Source organism: Heliangelus exortis, chromosome 4 (assembly GCF_036169615.1).
Source record: "Heliangelus exortis chromosome 4, bHelExo1.hap1, whole genome shotgun sequence".
In the NCBI taxonomy this organism is placed as follows: Eukaryota; Metazoa; Chordata; class Aves; order Apodiformes; family Trochilidae; genus Heliangelus; species Heliangelus exortis.
This window is the reverse complement of record NC_092425.1, coordinates 27,750,901-27,769,741: the sequence shown is the minus strand read 5'-3', so window position 1 is coordinate 27,769,741 and position 18,841 is coordinate 27,750,901. Positions and strand designations below refer to the sequence as shown.

Genomic DNA, 18,841 nt, shown 5'->3' with positions numbered 1-18,841 from the left:
TAATATTTAAAAAAGGAAATTGTATAGTGTGTGGTAATATATATGCAATACACCATCATGAGCTTATACTTTTCCTAAGAAGATCTAAATATTGGCTGAACTGAAGCAATACACAGGAAGCATTAAGAAAGTGAGAAAGCCCCAATGTATTACGGGGAAAAAAGAGCAAAATTTTGTAAATGAGGATTTGTTAATCAGAAGAACAATCTTAGGGTTTCAACAGTCAGATGGTTCTTCTTAGTAGCTTGTTGGCTCATGACTTGTAAGGTCTCGTTGCTAATTCAATAAAGCATTGAAAGAAATTACAAGCATTTGATTTCTTTTCCCCAGGGCTTTTACAGTCCTACTTTTAAGCTTTACCAAATTCTGGACTGAAGCCTTTTATTTATCCCAAAGAAGTACCAATGGTTAACAGCATCTTTACTATGTCTGAGTGTTTAATTTTGCTTTCTCCCTTTTTATGACACAAGGAGAAGTGGAGGAAATAGAACTGCAAGAAACCTGATATAATGTAAGTCAATACAAGTAATTATGGTGACCAAGTCAATCGTATATAATGAGACAGTATATTCTACAGTTTGCAATTCTGAAAGACATTTTTCATGTTTTCAAAATGCAGAAATATATCTGGAACAAAGATGATGCTATTTTCTTAACATATTGTTCCATCAAAAATTTTTCCACTGCATTATACACAGATGTTCATCCTGTCATTGGCTTTTACTGTCATATCTTCTGACTTTCAAATTAATTCACTTAACCTCCCCCCAGAAATCCCAACTCTCTCACAAAAGACACCCAACAATTTGCACAACTTTAGTCTGTTGCACAGTTTTCTCTATCACACAAGTTCAATCGTGTAATAAATCCTTCCCAATTGGATTAGTGAGTAGAGCTGCCAATTCCTTAGAATTGCACAAACATAATGTAATTTTTAAAATATTCTCAAAAGGAAATACACAGAAGATATCCCAAGGTCTCACCTCTGCATCTTCCAATTCAACATCTAAAAAGTCAAAGTCTTTAAAAACTCCAAACTGTTGTTCACTGGTATTGTCTTCTACAGCCACTTCCTCTTCTTGAATCACTTCTTCTGTTGTTGAAATAAGACTAGTTTGTTGATCCCCAACTTCCAAGTCTTCATTAGAAGAAAATACAACCTGCAGATATGGGTAAAAATAGAAATAAAAACATCTGACATCTGAAAGTCAGCTATCCTGCTTCCCACAATTTAATGGCATTAATGGCAGTCAGCTTACCACTGTAACAATAAGACTAGGACAAGGCAGACTGCAATTTGTTTCAAGACTTGTTGGATTTTGAACTGTATCTTTAGTAGTGACAAAATTCTTTCCTTAACGTAACTGAGAGCTACAAAGGTACAAATTAAGACTAAAATGTATTTCTCAACCTTCATTTTATTAACCACAACGTTAGTCAAACTTAAGAACAAAAAAATCACCATAATAATCATCTACATGATACAAGCCGTAGCATTTTGCCTACCAGTTTCTGTGAAAGGACTGTGTACCTTTAAAAAGGCATTCAGTGCCAGCTTCCAGTGACAATAATCAAAAATTACAACTTGCTGTTTATTTAATTTGAATTTTTCAAAATCTCTTCAGTTTCAGCCCTCAGGCATCTAATTTAATTTTTTTAACCTTTTCCCCTAAATTAAAGATCCATCTCCCATCAATATTTTTCCTCAGCTAAGAACTTCTATGTCACAAGAAAAAACAGTATTCTCAATGCCAACCAAGGCAGGCTATTCAATTTATTTTAAAAGCTCTTTATGTCATCACCACCATGAAGCTTATATGCCATCAGGTGTCTTTTCTGTGCTGTACACAGAATTAACAACATCAGCCTATTGTTAAAAGACTATCATTCCTACTGTTATCCATGCTAGTTTGAAGGCATAGGATCCAATGGTAATTTTTAATGGATTCTGTGGTATCTTTGCAGAACTCAGCCACTGATACTCCTTCTCTCTAAAGCACAACTTTATTTATAATGAACTAGACAGAGATATACTTGGAAGACACTAGTTTGAAGCCCCTCTTCTAGGCAATTAATACATGCAGCCTCAAACACACAACACACTATTCTGGAGTGGCAGTGTGGTCCTGCTCTTCTGTGAAGAATGCAAAATGTTGAGAAAAATATTAAGAATTAATCTCGTCAATGGAGCTCCTCAGTAGTCAACTAAATGAATTTCAGAGAAAAGATCTGAGTTCTAATCCAAAGATTTAAAAAAAATCTTGTTTTGATAATCACTTAAGATTAGAAAAAAAAAGGTATGAATTATACTATTTTATATTTGCTTTATTGCAATTATTCCTAGTATTGTTTTATAACAATTAATCCTAGTATTTTATCTTTGCTTTAAAGATATAGTCCTTACCCACAAGACTGACATAAATTCACTGACATGTCAACATTAGTTTTGGCTGAATTTAAATATGGTTTTGACACCTGCCTAGTAAAAGAAGGGTGCCTACTAAACTTCTTCAGGATTAATTCATTAGTCATTAACCCATCTCTTTTGCATTCTTCCATTGGATTTGTGAACTACCAAACAAAAAACTGTGTCAAAACCCACACATCATTCATAATGTCACCAATACCTGAAATGTAATAGCATTCTCACTACTGGAATTTAAAAATCAAACCAAACAACCATCACCACCACTTACTGAAGGATTCTTGGGAAGACCAGATTCTGGACCACACAGAGAAAGCACGTTCATTAGCTTCTCCCTAGTTCTTCTCTGAAAAACATACCAAAAAAAGTCACATAGCAAGGCATCTGCTGGAGGTCCAGATAAAAATGCAGAACACATCTTGCACAGTGACATCCTCTAAAAAGAATCTTACTATTTTTGTCCTTTCACCAGTTATTAGCTTTTAGTTTATGCCATATTCATTTATTGTTTTGCCAAGATGTAATCCAGACTTCAAATTACATTTTAACAAGTTATAGGCTTTTTTTACAATAAATTAAAAAACACCCATTATAACAGATGTATAATGTGCTTGAGACACCATGTACCTGAGATAGTTGTGGCCTCTTCCAGCTGACAGGAACTAATGCATTTGAATTGGAGCCTGATGAAGTTGAAGAAGTGCTCCGGGTGACAGCAATGACTTTGGGCTTCCCATTTCTACCTGCTGCACTGTGTTGATCACCATACTTATTCCCAATAATCGGTGTCTACCAAAGACAACAAATACTTCCTTTAAATCCAAATCTATGTTAGTAAAGACTACACGTTTGATTTCAGAATTTAATATTACATAAAATGTAGGAGGATTTGTCAGTTTGTTTTAAGCCTTCTATGAAGCCTGTGTCCAATCCACTGAACATCAATACAAAGCTGAGTACTTCACCTCTATGCAGCAGACCTCCATTCTGCTGACCCATGTTTTTTTGAATTACACAAGTCTTATGCTTACAATACAGCTAAATTTTTTAAACACAGTTTTAAAACAACTAGGGTTAAAGTTTAAAAGATGCATGATTCTCTACAGAATCATTCACAGATATGAATAAATTATTTTCACAGATCAGCAACTGTACTAACACATGCATGCTTCTGAAAACCAAAGATGAAATTCAGTTCTTTTGACAGCAACTGCTACTCCAATGAACTCTGTGGGTATTTATCTTGACTCCCAGTTATCTGCATGCACCAAAACTTCCAGTAAGGAATTCACTTACCAACGTAAGTAATGCCACTAAGACATCTGTATCTCAAATCATTATCTAGGGTCTGCTTCAACCAGGATCCCTATTTTACTATTTTTAAGGTTTCTACCATTTTCATATCACACTGCAGCCATTTGGCTATGCTTTCCTTTTCAGGCACAGAATGAGTATCAGCTGCATTAATACATTCTCAGTTCTAATAAACCCTAACTGGAAGGGTAGGAGAGCTGTTTTTAACAACAGGTTTTTTTCCAGTTCTGACAGTCTCACATGGAAGGTCCTATCTGTATCCTACTCTGTCCTCTAAACGGCAGTACAGGGTTTTAATTCTCTCTGCCCTTGAATGCACAACCCTTCATTTGATGAAAGCCTGCAAGGTTCAGCTGCAAGCAGCACCCAGCTGCAGTAGCCTTCCCTCTCACACAGCTGAAATAGCCTTGAGTACAAGCCTATTGATTTTTAGCGATTAACTCTCCAGATATTCACAAAGGAAAAAAGGCAAAAAGCACATCATAAAAGAATCAAAAGTTCACCTTTTGGTATTACTCTAGTTACATATATGTAAAATTTCAACATCTGTCATTCTTAAAAATCATATCTATTTAAAAACATATAAACACAGAAGGCTAAGAGTAAACTCTGTGCAACAGAATGTCATTATTGCATAGTAATTTAAATATAGTTACCTCTGATATATCAAAATGAAAATCTAAGGTCTTCCCAGGTAGTTCCTTGGAGACATTATTAAAAATTTTTGTGAAGGAGATTTCAGGAGAACCTATGTCACCTCCATAAGACTTTGGAATATCATTAGGTACAACAAGGCTTGCTGAGCGAGACACCACCAGCTTCAAAATATTGAGGGCTTCCTTCCAATATGGACTCTAGAGAGAATGCACAAAATCACAAAACAATCACTTTTTATTTTTAATGTACAGTAGGATTTTACACTGATTCATTGCAAGATTCCCCAAACTAAAAGCTGAAATATTCTACACATGGCTGCAAGGCATCAGCACGGGGTAGGCAGCTTTGGATCTCCAGGTGCTGGGAAGGCAGTGGCAAAGCACCACTGGAAAGTCAGGTCCAGCCAGGCAGGGTCACCAGCTCTGGGTCACAGTGCCAGCTGCACCAGATCCTGTACCACGTCCCTTGCTCCCTGTATTTACACTGTGTTCTTCACCGCTATCTGAAATATCTGCCTTTTATGACCCAGAATATAAAAACTGACAGCATTATAAAAGTAAAATAACTTTCACCTCCTGGCATCTTTGAATTATTTTACACTTCTGGGCAGAATAAACTGAATTTGAAACAGACAAGAATATTTTGTGCTTTAGATTTCCTCATGCATTTGAAAGATCTTAAGAAAAAAGCACAAACATTTACAAGGTTTTTATGTATGGACCAATGGAGTGCTCAAAAAAGCCAGAGCAAAAGTATGAGAACATAGTAGGCAGGGCTTGAGTTAATGGCACTCTTCTTAAAAAGATGATTAAGGTAATGTAAAGAATTCAGCAGTTTCAACCACAGACACTGTGGACTGGATCACAGAGGAGACACTGAAACTTAAACCTTCCAGTTTTTAAAATTAGAAGATATCTGGGTTTGGGCTTTGTTTTTTTGTTTTGTTTTTGAATTAGGATGCTATACTCATTTAAAATATTTTTTTTATTGCATTAAAAAAATAAACACCACTTTTAAGGCTCTAAAAGTAGTAAATGCTTTTATGTAGGTAATGAGAGTCTTCAAAAACCTCCTCAATTTCTGTGCAGCATAAATATAAAAAAAGTGTCAAACTCTAACCAACCCGTAGCAACTTAAGATGGTTTATTGTGATTGCAGAGGACTAAAAAAGCCAGCTTAGTAACCATTTTTAAACAAGGCTTGATCATTTATGGTCACTTGTGATCTATAGTAACATGTTTAATGTATCAAAAATACACAGGCTTCTCTAGAGTATTTTTTCAATAGCACCCTTATTTTGATAGCTAACATCTTCTAATGAAGATTACATTCCTTGGTAGTGTGGGCTTGCACAGAAAGCTCAGATAAAGGTTAGGGGCGAAGCAAGCAGCTGCCAGGCCATGAAAACCACAGTCATGGTAATCATTCCATTTTGCCTAATGCACTCTGGCAGGAGCACAATAAATAAAGTACATATCCATCAATAACAAAATATCCAGGAACACTACATTTCCTAGTTAATTATGGTTAAACCATTTGTCTGAAATACAGTTGGCTATAATGGTATTCAGTAAAAAAAAAAAAAGGATGACAAAAACCCACCGAACACCAACATAAAATCTTATGCACTCTAATGGATTTATGCTCCAGGCATTTTCAGAAAATCTTTCAGCAAGATGCTAGGCCTTCTTTGCAAAATAGATTTTCAGTAAATTGTGTTCCAAGTACAAAGGAGCAAATTACCTAAGGCAAAACACTACTGTTCATCTTTTGGGGGACTTTCTTTAATAAAAAATGCACTCAAGGTGATGAAGGTGGACCTTAATGCTTCTCACAGACATAATAGTGTGATTTAAACATGCACTTGACTGTAAAACTTCCTTCTGAAAACATGTACACAGAAATAAAACATCTGCACAGTATTAATCTGTAAACATTTCCTTATATTTTAGTAGTTCAGGGAAACTACAGATGCACAATTGTCCACATCTGTAAAGAGATGCATAGTCATCCAGGTACCTTGTTCCCCAAAATGTAAATCAAATTGGACAAATACATAAGCAAGTAATGAATTAAGTACATAGGACAAAACTATACTATACTATACTATGGAATCTGACTTTTAAGAGCGCTTAATATCTGAAATAAAATAATTGTAAAATTAATTATAAATTAATTATAAAAAATAATACAAGTGTAATTTCACTACCACATTGATAGTAAGTAGAAAGGCTTTTATAGTATTTCAGAGTACCTACCTGGACATATTTACCAATAACTTTTATGATTTCCAAATTAAACTGCTTCACTGGTGCTGTGGATAGGTCAATATGACTGAGAAGACTGTAAATGATCTGCAATAAGGACTGCTGCATACTGGATAACCCTTTTTCTAACAGCTAAAAAGAAATTATAAGACATACAGAATTTAATTAGGTCATTTAATGATAGCAGAAAGTGAAAACAAACATTAAAACTTAGTTAATTTCCATACATACTTATTTTTCTCTTCAGAAAACTTAAAAGTACAACTTTTTCAATACTTAATTTAGCATTGTTTTAAAAAAAGTAATGTATATATTACTCTATATTTGTCTTAATTTCCTTTCATTTCCCTTGATTTTGACACAGTGGCACAGATCTAAAGCACCAAATAATAAAATACTCCTCATTATATAACAAGTGTTCCTACAGATTCAAAATCTCAAAGCTGGATGAACACAAATTATATCTATACCTTGACTAGTATAAACAAGCTTACCAACAAAATAAGCACATATAAATTCATTCACCAAAATGTAATAATATTTTTTTTAAGTATCTTCATCAAAGATGAAGTTTGGAGTGGTATACTTCAAGTTCTACAAATTTTTCATGAAAGGTAATAGCAGTTTTCTGGTAAGATTAGCTGTCAGAATCATATTCTGAATTCTTTTAATTTAGGTGATATTATATACAATGTGCAATACTTCAATATTGAACCTTTAAATTAGCTTTTAGATTGTTGAAGGACATCTTTAAATGTCTATTTGACTGAAAAAGGTCTCTTATGATTTGCACTGAGTATATTTTCCTAGAGACAAGACAGTGTGTGCATTTTATTCATGTAGACTGGAACATAAATATCTATTACAAACCACTACTCTCATAAAAATTGATATTTTATTAGAGGGGTTATATTTCAAGACACATTTAAATTGTTGCACTCCAAAATGTCAGTAGTCATCCCTTTTCTATATTCTATATTCTATATTCTATATTCCCATTATGGAAGTTGTGCTTCCCTCCCAACCCCCCAATATTCAGAATAATGAAAAATCTGCAATGAGTAAATGTAATACTGATCACAGGTTGTCAACATAACATAGACTTTTATCAAAAATTTACCTCTGCAAGGTAAGTCACTAGGTTAAATGTTGCATCTGAGAAAGAGTCATGCAAGTATCTACACACTACGTTAATCCAGTTTGAACAGTCTCTGGAGTAACTGTGTGTACTGTATAAACTCATCATGTGGGCCAGATTGGCAAGAGTTGGTGATTTCTCTTCTGCACACACCTGAAAAGCAAGAAGCCCATTTAATGATACTAGAAACGACAAATTTCCAATGTAAGCATTCACAAATCTTCTTCCAGAATTCACTCTATTTTCCAGTAAATGAAATCAAATTAATCATACAAGCCACATTCACAGTTCCAGTAGAAATCAGGAGCCTGGCAATTCACAAAAAAATTTGTAGAGAATTACCTGAGAGACTTAAACTGATTTTTCAATTCCATAAATGCATGCATGAGGTATAAATGACAAGAAAGGAGATCCATGTTTCTGAACAGGCAACTGCACTCAGCAGAAGCCTTGATCTGCCTCTCCTCCTTTGTAGTCCAGATGACCTTTTAGAGCTACAAGGGCTTGGGCTTGTATCTAGGAGAGCAGTGCTATCTACAGTAGTGGTATCATGGCATCAATGCTCTGTGTTTATCTGCTACTCATAGTAAAATATAATTAGTGCTCCCAGATAGTAGTGCATGTCTTTTAAGACAACAGTAATTCCAGGATTTGCACCAAGCACGTACTCCTTTCAGATGGCCTGCACACATTTAAATGATTTACACATCTCAGTTTGGGAAGCCAGAGGGCTAGGATTGCATCTCCTGTGACAGAAAGCACTTTTAATCTCCTTTCCATGCACATTCTTCCTTAAAACACGGGCTATCAGGGCAGGAGGTTGTTGGTGTGTGAAAATTACTGCTTCAACATGCTACAGTTCAGAAAAATTCCAAGGTTAATCACTGTGTACAAATAACAGAAAGGACATAGTACCTTTTCTTCTCGACCTACTAGTCCAAAAGGTAAGGACCACATCCTTATTATAAGTAAATTAGGAATTTAAAATTACAATCTGCAAAACCCAACAAGTAAGAAAAAGTAACTGATATCATTAATAAGAAAATTTGTTCTTCACGTCTACAGTTTCTAGAATAAACAAAATGTGTTTTTTCATTGAAAAAATGAAACTCATGGGTTGATGTGAGGATCAGCTGTATAAATCAGGATCAGATCACATCTTTAAAATACAATTTTTATAGCTATCAGACTTAAAATAATAGACTCCTGGAATGGTTTGGGTTGGAAAGGGCCTTAAAGATGACTTAATTCCAATCCACCCCCTGCACAGGCAGAGACACCTCCCACTAGACAGGTTGCTCAAAGCTCCATCCAGCCTGGCCTTGGACACACTTCCACATTTTCACTGAATCACATGAAAGTATTGCCTGAGGGAGCAGAAAAATGCAGCAGTGCAGGCAATAAACTCCTGGATACTCCCCAAGCATCATTTTACATACCTTTGCTATTCTGTCGGCCGTTTCTTTACAGAACTGAGTTGGGTTATCAAAATGTTGGATCAGATGAGGAAGTAGGCACAAGATGTTTAGGGGAAATCCTAAACACATACATAAACATAGTTACATGACCCCGAGTGACTTCAATATGACTTAATTAAATGTCCAGTTATATAAGCATGTAACAGATTTCTGGGATTTCATTACCCCTAGAGCATGATAAAGATCTGTTCATACAGAGATCTAAATTACATATACACACACATGTACTTAAATGAGTATGTATGAAGAAGATACATACACACCTGTGTATAGGAATGAATATGGATAAAATCAAAATAATATCACTATTGGACCAATTAATCAGAACTATAACGAAACTGGGTGGCTTTAAGCAGTACAGTTATGGTTTTTCAAAAATGTGCAAATGTCTCAAACAGTACTAATTTGCTATTTAGCACAAGATCATGAAAAACTATACATGTGCTTTTAAAACTTGCATGCAAGTTTAAAGCAAGCTAGTAGTCAGTACAAAGTTTTTCATCAGTGCTTCTTGGCAGATAATTACTAATATATTCACACTATCTAGCACTAATAGTGACAACAGCAAAAAAGTATTTGCCTGAAGAGTGTTTGTAATGGCAAATACATAGCCACTACTGATTTTGATTACTTAATTACATTAAGTAAAACAATTTTAATTACATATATAATTACTAAAGATACCTGCTAACTGAGAAGGATCCACCAAAGCATGTCTGGAAATTGTGATGAGTTTACTAAGGAGATGAACTGTCATTTCCTGTGTAGATGCTGAAGTAAAGCCTTTTAAGAAAAGATGTTGAAGACCTGGAAAGTTGTTCCATTTCAGTTTATTTTGCACCGTTTCTATCTTCTCCCGACTTTCTGATTTATCCAGAGGCAAGTGAATAAGAAGCTTATTGAGTAGCTTGAGAGCCAAAAGGTATTCATACTCATAATCTGACTCCAGTAACGAAGCTGCAATCCAAAATATGGTGGCCATCAAGTTGACAGGGTCAGTAGTGGGCTGCACATCATACATGCCTCCCTCTCTCAGGGAGGAAAGGCTTCTAGTCCTTGCCAAGCTTCCACCATGATTTATCCTTCCATCCATTATATCCAGTGTGTTGCTTCGTCGACGATCGTTTCTCCGCTCACTGATTAAATTCAGTCTCAAAGAATTACTCCTTGTATTGCTGTAGTATCCCAGACAACTGCCACTATTAATGGGACTTGTGCTTAGATTTATCTGTCCAGTGCTTTTCCTATTAGCTGCATACTTGTTTCCCATTACAGAATCATGGTATGAGGTTCTAAAATAAAAATCAGGGACACATCTTATTCCATGCAAGATACTTCAATAGCACACAGTTTAGAAAAAGGGAAGAAAGAAAAAAGATTTGAGATTAATCACATATATACACACAGTGAATACCCTGCTTCATTACTGGAAGAGTATTACATGAAAGTACAGACCTTCTATATACTTATTGCTGAACTATCTTTACAGCATAAGGACAAGACTGTAGCATCCCATTATCTCTGCTGAAAAAATCTATTTGTTACAATCCCAATATGGCATAATAAGTACATAACAATTCAGTAAAATCAGGAAAATTAGCCAACAGCATGTAAGAAGTATCTGTAAATGTATATCCAGCAATCCAACTTACTTATAGATGTAAGGCAGAGTAATTAATGAATTAATAAATGAAATTATTTACTTATTACCTAATATTTTTCAAAAGTATCTGAGCTAGGAAAAACACTGCCTTTAACTCTGATACTGAGAAATTGGAAGATATTCTAAGAAATCTCAATATTTTCAAAACCTTTGCCATCAAGCCGAAACAAAGATACCTCTGCATTTAAGGTTTTTCTCTCAGTTTGTTCAACTAAACTTCTCTCATCTATGGACAACAAATTTGAGGCCTAAGACAGAGTTGCATTTGGTGTAAATGAAGAAATTTCTTCTGTATTAATACTGGAATAAAAGTATTCATTGTGCTACTGGAGTTTTCATCTGTCAACCTTAAATTATCTTTCAAAAATTGGTGCCATTGCCTTCATTATACATACAAGAAAAAAATAAGACCCCCCAAAATTACACTATTAATTGAGGTCAGTAGGGCTTGATTTTTTAAAAAAAGTTCTAAATGCACTCAGCGGCTTTATTTTTGAGAAGTTTCAGAAGAACTGACAACACTTCAGAATTAAACAACTTTTGCCCTTTTTTTTTCAAATTGGACCCAAGAGGGTAAGTTGAAAAGGTAACAGAGTTCATTTCAGAAAATCCTAAATCTTATGAGTTTTGTTTGAGGCAGAATTTTAAAACATAAAAAAGAACAAGCCATTTTGCTATTAGTATTCAACCATTCTGCAAAGACAACAAGAAATTATTTCAATAGATTTGTAATACAGAACTTTCATAATTCAAATGTATAAACATTTGCAATGCAGTAGAAACTTACTGAGAAAGGGCAGAAAGTAGATCATAATGCTTCATGGATTCAGCCAATGTATCAATAGCAGACTCTAAAGTCAGAAGCAGTTCTATGACAAAACCCTGGGGAAAGCCACAGGTCATTAGAAATTATTCACGATGTACAAGGAAGGATCACAAAAAATCTAACAAGTATCAATATAAAAATATAAAACTGTTATCAGTAATTACACTATTATTTCATGCTTCAGTTAGAACACAAACCTGATGAGACTGATCAAATTAACAGTATGCATTCAAGACAAGAAAAAACAAAATAATTTCTAACTATTCCCAAAATTCATTCTGGCTTCCATTGTTCTGAGGAACAGACTTAACAGTGGAGTCATTCAGACTCATTTTGCAATATTTAAAGAGTACATCCACTTCTTTAGACATACAACGACTCAGTTATTTGTAATATCTTAATTTTAAAATAAAATGCAATGAAATAAAAAATGCTTTGAAATTTTACTGACGTTAAAGTAATTAAATATGTCATTTAGGCAAATTTAGCTTTCTAATAAAATGAAGGGTGAAATTTAAAATACCTGAGCTTCTTCTCCTGCATCTCCAACAGTTTCTACTAGTCTTGAGAGAACATCAGAAAGTGTGGATGCAGTAAGAGGCTGCTTCAGAGCCCTGAAAATCTGAAAGGACCTCCCAGCATAATGTCGAGAGGAGCAGGAAAGCGCAGTCTGCAAAGCAACTTCACTGAGACGGTGTTCCAGCTGAAACCCTCCTGCCAGTGCAAATGAACACTGAATACTGAAGCAACACAGTGCTTTATAACAAACAAAGCAACCTGAATTTAATAACAAGGAAGTTATCAAAAGTCATTCCCAACACTATAATCTGGATTTTTCTCAAGAAGTGTTACTCTCAAAATCTTTCCAGGCATATGAACTTGTATTCCATATTAATTAACACTGGAGATACTTACAGAGTAAAGAACATCTATGATTTTGATAGTAAGTGACCACCAATAGGTAACATGATATTTTACCTCATTCCTAAAAGATTATATTTAAACCCATTGTGGCAGAAACATGAACTGAAGATTTCCATGCACAAGAAAAATCTATTCTTTAAAAACATTTAGCAATCACCTGGAGTGATTTTATAGATCATCTGTAAACTTACAGGCATTAAAAAAAATCATTTAGATTGCAGACTTGAACATTTAATCACACATCAACTGTTGTCTAACATACCTGAGATAGACTGTTTAAATATAGATACCACATGCTTTAAAAACACAGTTAACTGTTCAGCACTCTTTATATTAGGGTTCTTGGCTGAAACATCTTCATGATTCCAGAGTGGCCCTCTTTTCCTAAAATTGTAAAATATAGTAGACATAACAGAATATTAAACATTTCCTTTGTCACTAGTATTATTTAAATATTATTTTAACCTTAATAGAAAATACAAAATAAACTACTACCTACTGTGAAAATAAACTGTTTGGAAAATTGGAATATATACTGGCAAGAAGTCTGACACAGAAAGAGAAGAAGAAATGGTTTAAAATTTGAAGAAGCAAGATTTATGTTAGACATTAGGAAATTCTTTCCTGTGAGAGTGGTGAGAGACTGGCACAGGTTGCCCAAAGAAGTTGTGGCTGCCCCCTCCCTGGAAGTGTTCAAGGCCAGGTTGGATGGGGCCTGGAGCCTCCTGGTCTGGTGGGAGGTGTCCCTGCCCATGCCAGGGAGTTGGAACTGGATGGTTTTTAAAGTCCCTTCCAACCCTATGATTCTATGGTATTTCCAAAAAATGAAAATTGACAATTTGTCTTGACAAAAAGGCAAGCTGAAATCTTACCTTGAGGTAATAAACTCTATGAGAGTTTTCACTTTTTCATCCTGCTCTACTGAAATGTCAACCTCATTGAGGATTGTGGTGTGCAGATGAGAAATGGCAGCACTTGTATTTCCTAAACTGATGCTAGAAGAGGTAGAACTTGAACTAAGCCCTGAGTCTGTCATTGGGGAGGGCTGGTAATCAGGTATAAAATCATGAACACCTGCTGAAATAAAACAAAAATTAAGAGCTGTTGACTGTTAATATTAAATATATAAAATGAAAAAGCAGACATCTAAAAATCAATAATTTAGCAAACTATTGAGAGTAATTTTGTGGATGCAGTCACAAACAAGTCTGACATATGCAAAGTCTTTGTAAGACTGGACCCATAATAAGGATCTGCTAGATCCCTCTTTAAAAACAGTGAATTATTTTTTATTTCATATTGATAGTATAACTAAATAACACTACTCTCTGAGTTATGTCATCTTAATAAGCTGAGACAAATAATATGAACTACTACCTAATAATATGCAGATAACTTGGTTTTAAAAAAAACCCTGTGTTCCAGCATGACTGACAGCTTAGAGTTTTAACTAGCAAATGATTCTAAGCAGAGCCTCTCTAGCTGCACAAGATCTCTATGAAATTAACTTAATCTTGCTGCTCTAAGATTTTCTCTCCAGGTCAAGAATTACATGGCAATAAAACGCAGCTTCAGCAGCTCCTCAGGTTATGCTCAAACCTACCTAAGAGGTGCTAGGAGACAGGAAACTGGCAAGGAAAAGACAGCCATGAATCTTTTACTGTAACAACTGTACATAAATTTGAGACTGACCACCTTCCACCACAAATTTTCACTGTACAGAGCTGGTATTATTAGCTGGTTTAAATCAAATTCAGTATCAGCTTGTCAGACTTTGTGCTAGACATGCATACCTCCAACCCCATTGTCTTAACTCCTAGCTAGAAACATGTGATTTACATTATTCTAGGCTCATTCTAGTTTTTACCAGACATTTTTGTTTCAATAATAGCAAAATATTATGTCACTTTTAGACAGTTTTACTCAAAACTGCTAAGATTTAGAATGAAATCGTTTGTACAGATCACCATACAGGAGCGCTGGTAAAGTTGAATATATTTACATAAGAGAATTCCTCCACTATCTTCACTTTTTAATTCCTCATTACCATGAATATCAAATTCAGAAAACAGATTAATGTTTTCAGTTACTGACAAAACCACTTCTGATGTGAACCAGTACAGATTGTATAGCAATATGCTGCCCCCTACTGAAGTAAGATGAAATACTAGGTTTCAACAAAACAAACTATTTCACATTTCTTTAAAAGCTATAATAGCCTCACACCATCAAATTATTACTTTCATAAAGATATATACATAAAACATGTATTTCCCTGTATAACTACAATACAGTAATGTTAAGGTGAATGCTAAAAGGTAAAGTCACAAAAGAGTATTCTCATAGCTTACTGAACAATATAATTACAACTAACAATAGTCAGAAAGCTATTGTGGCTATAAATGAGTGAAAAATGTATCCTTGTGGGTTTTATTTTCTAGTGCATCATAAAACCTGCTGCACTACAGACACAAAACAGAGAGCTTCCTCTCTAACTTCCACTTTTATTTAATTATTCAACTGTGCTCCCAGCTCTGATGATCGGGTAACAGAGGTAACATGTACCATCTTCATTTTAACTCAACTAAAATATATTTTTATCAGCTAGACAGAGCTAAAACAAAGACATTTTAATGCCAAGGACTCTGAAAAATATTCCAAGTAACAGAACTTTTAATAACGTCTGGAAGAAATAACTTTCCATGTCATTTTAACAAGCAATACCTAATAAATCTAAGGCATACCTGTGAAAGTATAATCTAAATGGGTAGTTTGTTTGACCGTAAGCACCCTGGATTCATTGTACTCTCTGTTTCTGAGTAGAACAGAAGCAACAGACTGGACATTACTGCCAGATCCCATCACTATCAGCAGATGTAAAAGCAGTCGTTTACAATGCTCGTAGACTTCAGGGTGACAGTGGTCAAAACCTAAGAAAAGAAAAATGGAAAAACTGTATTAAATTCAAATCACACTGAAACTAATTATTAAAAATTCAGTATCCAAACTGGTCTGTTATATTTTGCCAAACAACAGATATGTAATTCACTAAACAAGTGAGACATTTTCAGTTTTTCAATATAAAACCAAAAGCATAGAGTTTAGCAAATATTAATACATCCTTCTGTTTCTCATGTAAACAGTAAGAACCTAAGTGCTCTGTATGAAAATTGCTACAAAGAAAAAAAATCTGAATTTCACTGTGTCTTCTTCAAGGTAAAAGTGACTCCAACAGAAAGTGCCTTCTAATGACTCCAAAAATCTCTTAACTATATTAGTATCTGAAAGATATTTAGTGGAACTTCAAAAAATACTCTAAATACTAACAAATGGCAAACACAATTCAGTACAGTGGCAAACAATTTAAATGTGGAGAACAGATACATAAACAGCTAAAGTTCCTCAACTATAAATATTTCTCTAAGAATTTAGTTACCTATAAAAATTGCATGAAGCAGAAGATGCAAGTATCCTCCCCATTCCACCTTCACACTGTGGTCAACAATCAAGTCAGTTAAGAGGATCACTGCGATGTTGCATCTAAAAAGAAGATGGTAATTTCTTAGGACATTATATATGAACTTTATGAGAAGCTGCGAATACCTTAATATACTGCTAACCAGTACTCTTTATGTGTATAAACATCCACAAGGCTCTAATAAGGAAGAAGATTAATGTTCACAATAAACACAGAAAAACGCTAGTCCTCCAAATTAAAACTGCTAAGAATCTTAAACTGTTAAACCTGTGAGTGAAACCAAAGAAAATAAATCTATCTTTAAATCTCCTGTCTTAGGTCTTATTTTAAAGTAACTGTATTTGTGCAAAACAAATTAAAGCATAGTGAATTGCCATCAGCATTGTTAAAAAGTTACCTGTGGAGAGACATGCCCGGAGGAGAAGTTTCAGGCAAGTAATCCACCAATGGTGACCAGCAACCTCCAGTAGGTGGGAAAGGCAGAGGCTCTCCTTGGTTGTGCTCCATCACCTTCAACCGCCAGTTTGAGTATAGAGGCATCGAATCACCTTACATAGGAGATAATTAAACCAGAAAAAAAAAAAATTACATTTCTGTACTACCTAATCCTCTAAAGAAATACTGTTAAATTTTTGAAAAGTTGGGATCTGGGAAGGGGGAAGTGGGTAACCCACTGTAAACAGTTGCTGCACAAGTAAGATTTTGTTGAATAGGTACATAAAAGCAATAGATGCACACAGAGGACATGGATGCACATAAGGAAAAAGGCAAAGTCATCTAAAATAATTTCCTTGAATTTCAAATGTCATGTCAGATAGGGAGTTAAGGCTGGGCCCCAACTAATTTTGAACAGCTGTATTTAATTATAGGCTAAGGCACCTCTTTTTATAGGTCTTGCTTGCGAAATATCACTAGTCCTGTGTGTCAGGCAATGCTGGCCTGATACATGGGGTAACTAGGAACTCACCAATTTTAAAGCAGCACAGCTTAGTACTAATATTTCACAAAAGCCACTGCTCAGAATATCAGTAAATTTGTCAAGAAAATACAGAAAGACATTTAGTTCATGATTAAGGAAGCTTCAAAAGTGGAAGAAACACATCAGCTATTTGGTATGACAGTACACTCTATTACACATCCAACAGATTTTTATGTTTTTAGATGAGATGTCTTGGACTTCAGAACAGTTAAAGCTAGAAACAAATAAGGAGAGTATCTCAACAGTTCAGTGTTTCAGTGATTCTACCAACCATCCTTTTGAAAGAATAGCTGAAATTTCAGAAGTTCACTAACATATCACCTCGTTACTATCCTCCCCTTGACAGGAAGTGACAAACATCTCACTAATGGAACATGAAAAAGATCATGCTTTCTGCTTCAGGAAACTCAGTGTTGCTATCACAACTAGCAAAAATGAAAATGACCACAACTATGATATTGGCTATCATCCCTTCAGGCAGTAGTAAACATACTGGCTGCCCATAAGGTCCACTAAGTTGTTAACTAACCCAAATTTTAGACGATCAGTATCAGCACACATAACCTTTACAACATGTTCTGTAGAGGACATTATGTTCCACTTTCAAGAAAAGAGGCAATACAAGCCATAAATTCACTCTACTGTTTATGGTCTGCACAATTCAGTATTTAAGGAGTACATAAGGACACCCCAATGGATTTTGTTGCTCTAATACAGTGTGTGGGACACTCTAGATTCCATACTGACATGCAGCGTTCAAAATGCAGAAATTTAGATCCTGTTGTTCAGCAGCACAAGTAAGGAAAAGGCAGTACTGTACCATGTGCATGTAATGCACCATTTCCATACAACTGGTAGCAAAATAACGTCAATAAAAAATTGAGTGATACCTAGCAATTCACTCTGTGGGACTGGATCTGACTGAAATCTAACTCAATCTTATGCACAGTTTAAGTACGAAGTCATTTAAGTTATTAAGTACAAAGTGATCCTGGTTTAGCAGGAGGTTTGGACTCAAAGATCTTTCAAGGTCCCTTCCAACTCCTAACACTGTGATTCTGTAATTACTAACAGCTGGTGAGCTGAAGCAAGAGTTTCTGTCAAATGAGTACTCTGACAAAGCATACAGAACACGCTAATGTCACACCTCATTTACTGTTAGACCACTGTCCTCAGTTTTGCCTGATTACATGAGATATTTAGCTTTCCATAGCTAAATCCCTAGATTTTGTATTCTGGGCACTGGTAATAAAGTAGGCACAATTAATAAGCCTCTGTTAAAGAAAAGTCTCCAAAAGCGCACTCAGGAGAAATTTCCACCTCTTTCCTTACTTCTGCACCTCAGAAAAACCAGACTATAGATCACAAAAAATAACCCAAAACACATTTTTATAAAGAAGTTTGAGAATTAGAGGTACACAACAAGATTCTTTTTCCTAGTATATTTGCCTTTGCTATGCCTTCTCAGAAAGTTTTGTACTCTTTTTTGTTTTAAAACAGGCCAAGGACCGCTCCCACTTAAAAGCACAATTAATTCTAATTTTCTATTTTTAAAATTTCTTTTCTATCATTTTTTCCTTATTCATCTTATCTTCCTCCTGCTAATCTCTCTCCTGTTTCTTCTGCCTAAACATTCATTTATTTTTGGTGTTGGTAATAGCAAGAAAATAGAAAGAAGAAAATAGAAAGAAA

The 18,841-nt window shown here is 34.9% G+C and overlaps 1 protein-coding gene across 17 annotated transcripts in view; it reads right to left on the bottom strand.

The window, feature by feature from the left end:
- FRYL (FRY like transcription coactivator) overlaps positions 1-18,841 on the bottom strand; it is a 152,005-nt gene that overhangs the window by 25,055 nt on the left and 108,109 nt on the right. For 10 of the 17 annotated variants that reach the window (XR_011725806.1, XM_071743601.1, XM_071743600.1 and 7 more), the window contains 15 exons: positions 16,568-16,718; positions 16,129-16,232; positions 15,437-15,622; positions 13,565-13,769; positions 12,955-13,076; positions 12,292-12,482; positions 11,730-11,824; positions 9,964-10,571; positions 9,241-9,338; positions 7,784-7,954; positions 6,655-6,795; positions 4,396-4,593; positions 3,053-3,214; positions 2,697-2,771; positions 977-1,160 (listed from right to left, as the gene is read on the bottom strand). Coding sequence is in view for 16 of the 17 variants with exons in the window: in XM_071743601.1 (XP_071599702.1) it covers positions 977-1,160; positions 2,697-2,771; positions 3,053-3,214; positions 4,396-4,593; positions 6,655-6,795; positions 7,784-7,954; positions 9,241-9,338; positions 9,964-10,571; positions 11,730-11,824; positions 12,292-12,482; positions 12,955-13,076; positions 13,565-13,769; positions 15,437-15,622; positions 16,129-16,232; positions 16,568-16,718 (2,691 nt within the window). In the remaining variant the exon portion in view is untranslated. The remainder of the gene's footprint in view (positions 1-976; positions 1,161-2,696; positions 2,772-3,052; positions 3,215-4,395; positions 4,594-6,654; positions 6,796-7,783; positions 7,955-9,240; positions 9,339-9,963; positions 10,572-11,729; positions 11,825-12,291; positions 12,483-12,954; positions 13,077-13,564; positions 13,770-15,436; positions 15,623-16,128; positions 16,233-16,567; positions 16,719-18,841) is intronic. The other 7 variants (XM_071743591.1, XM_071743596.1, XM_071743589.1 and 4 more) reach the window with 3 other exon arrangements.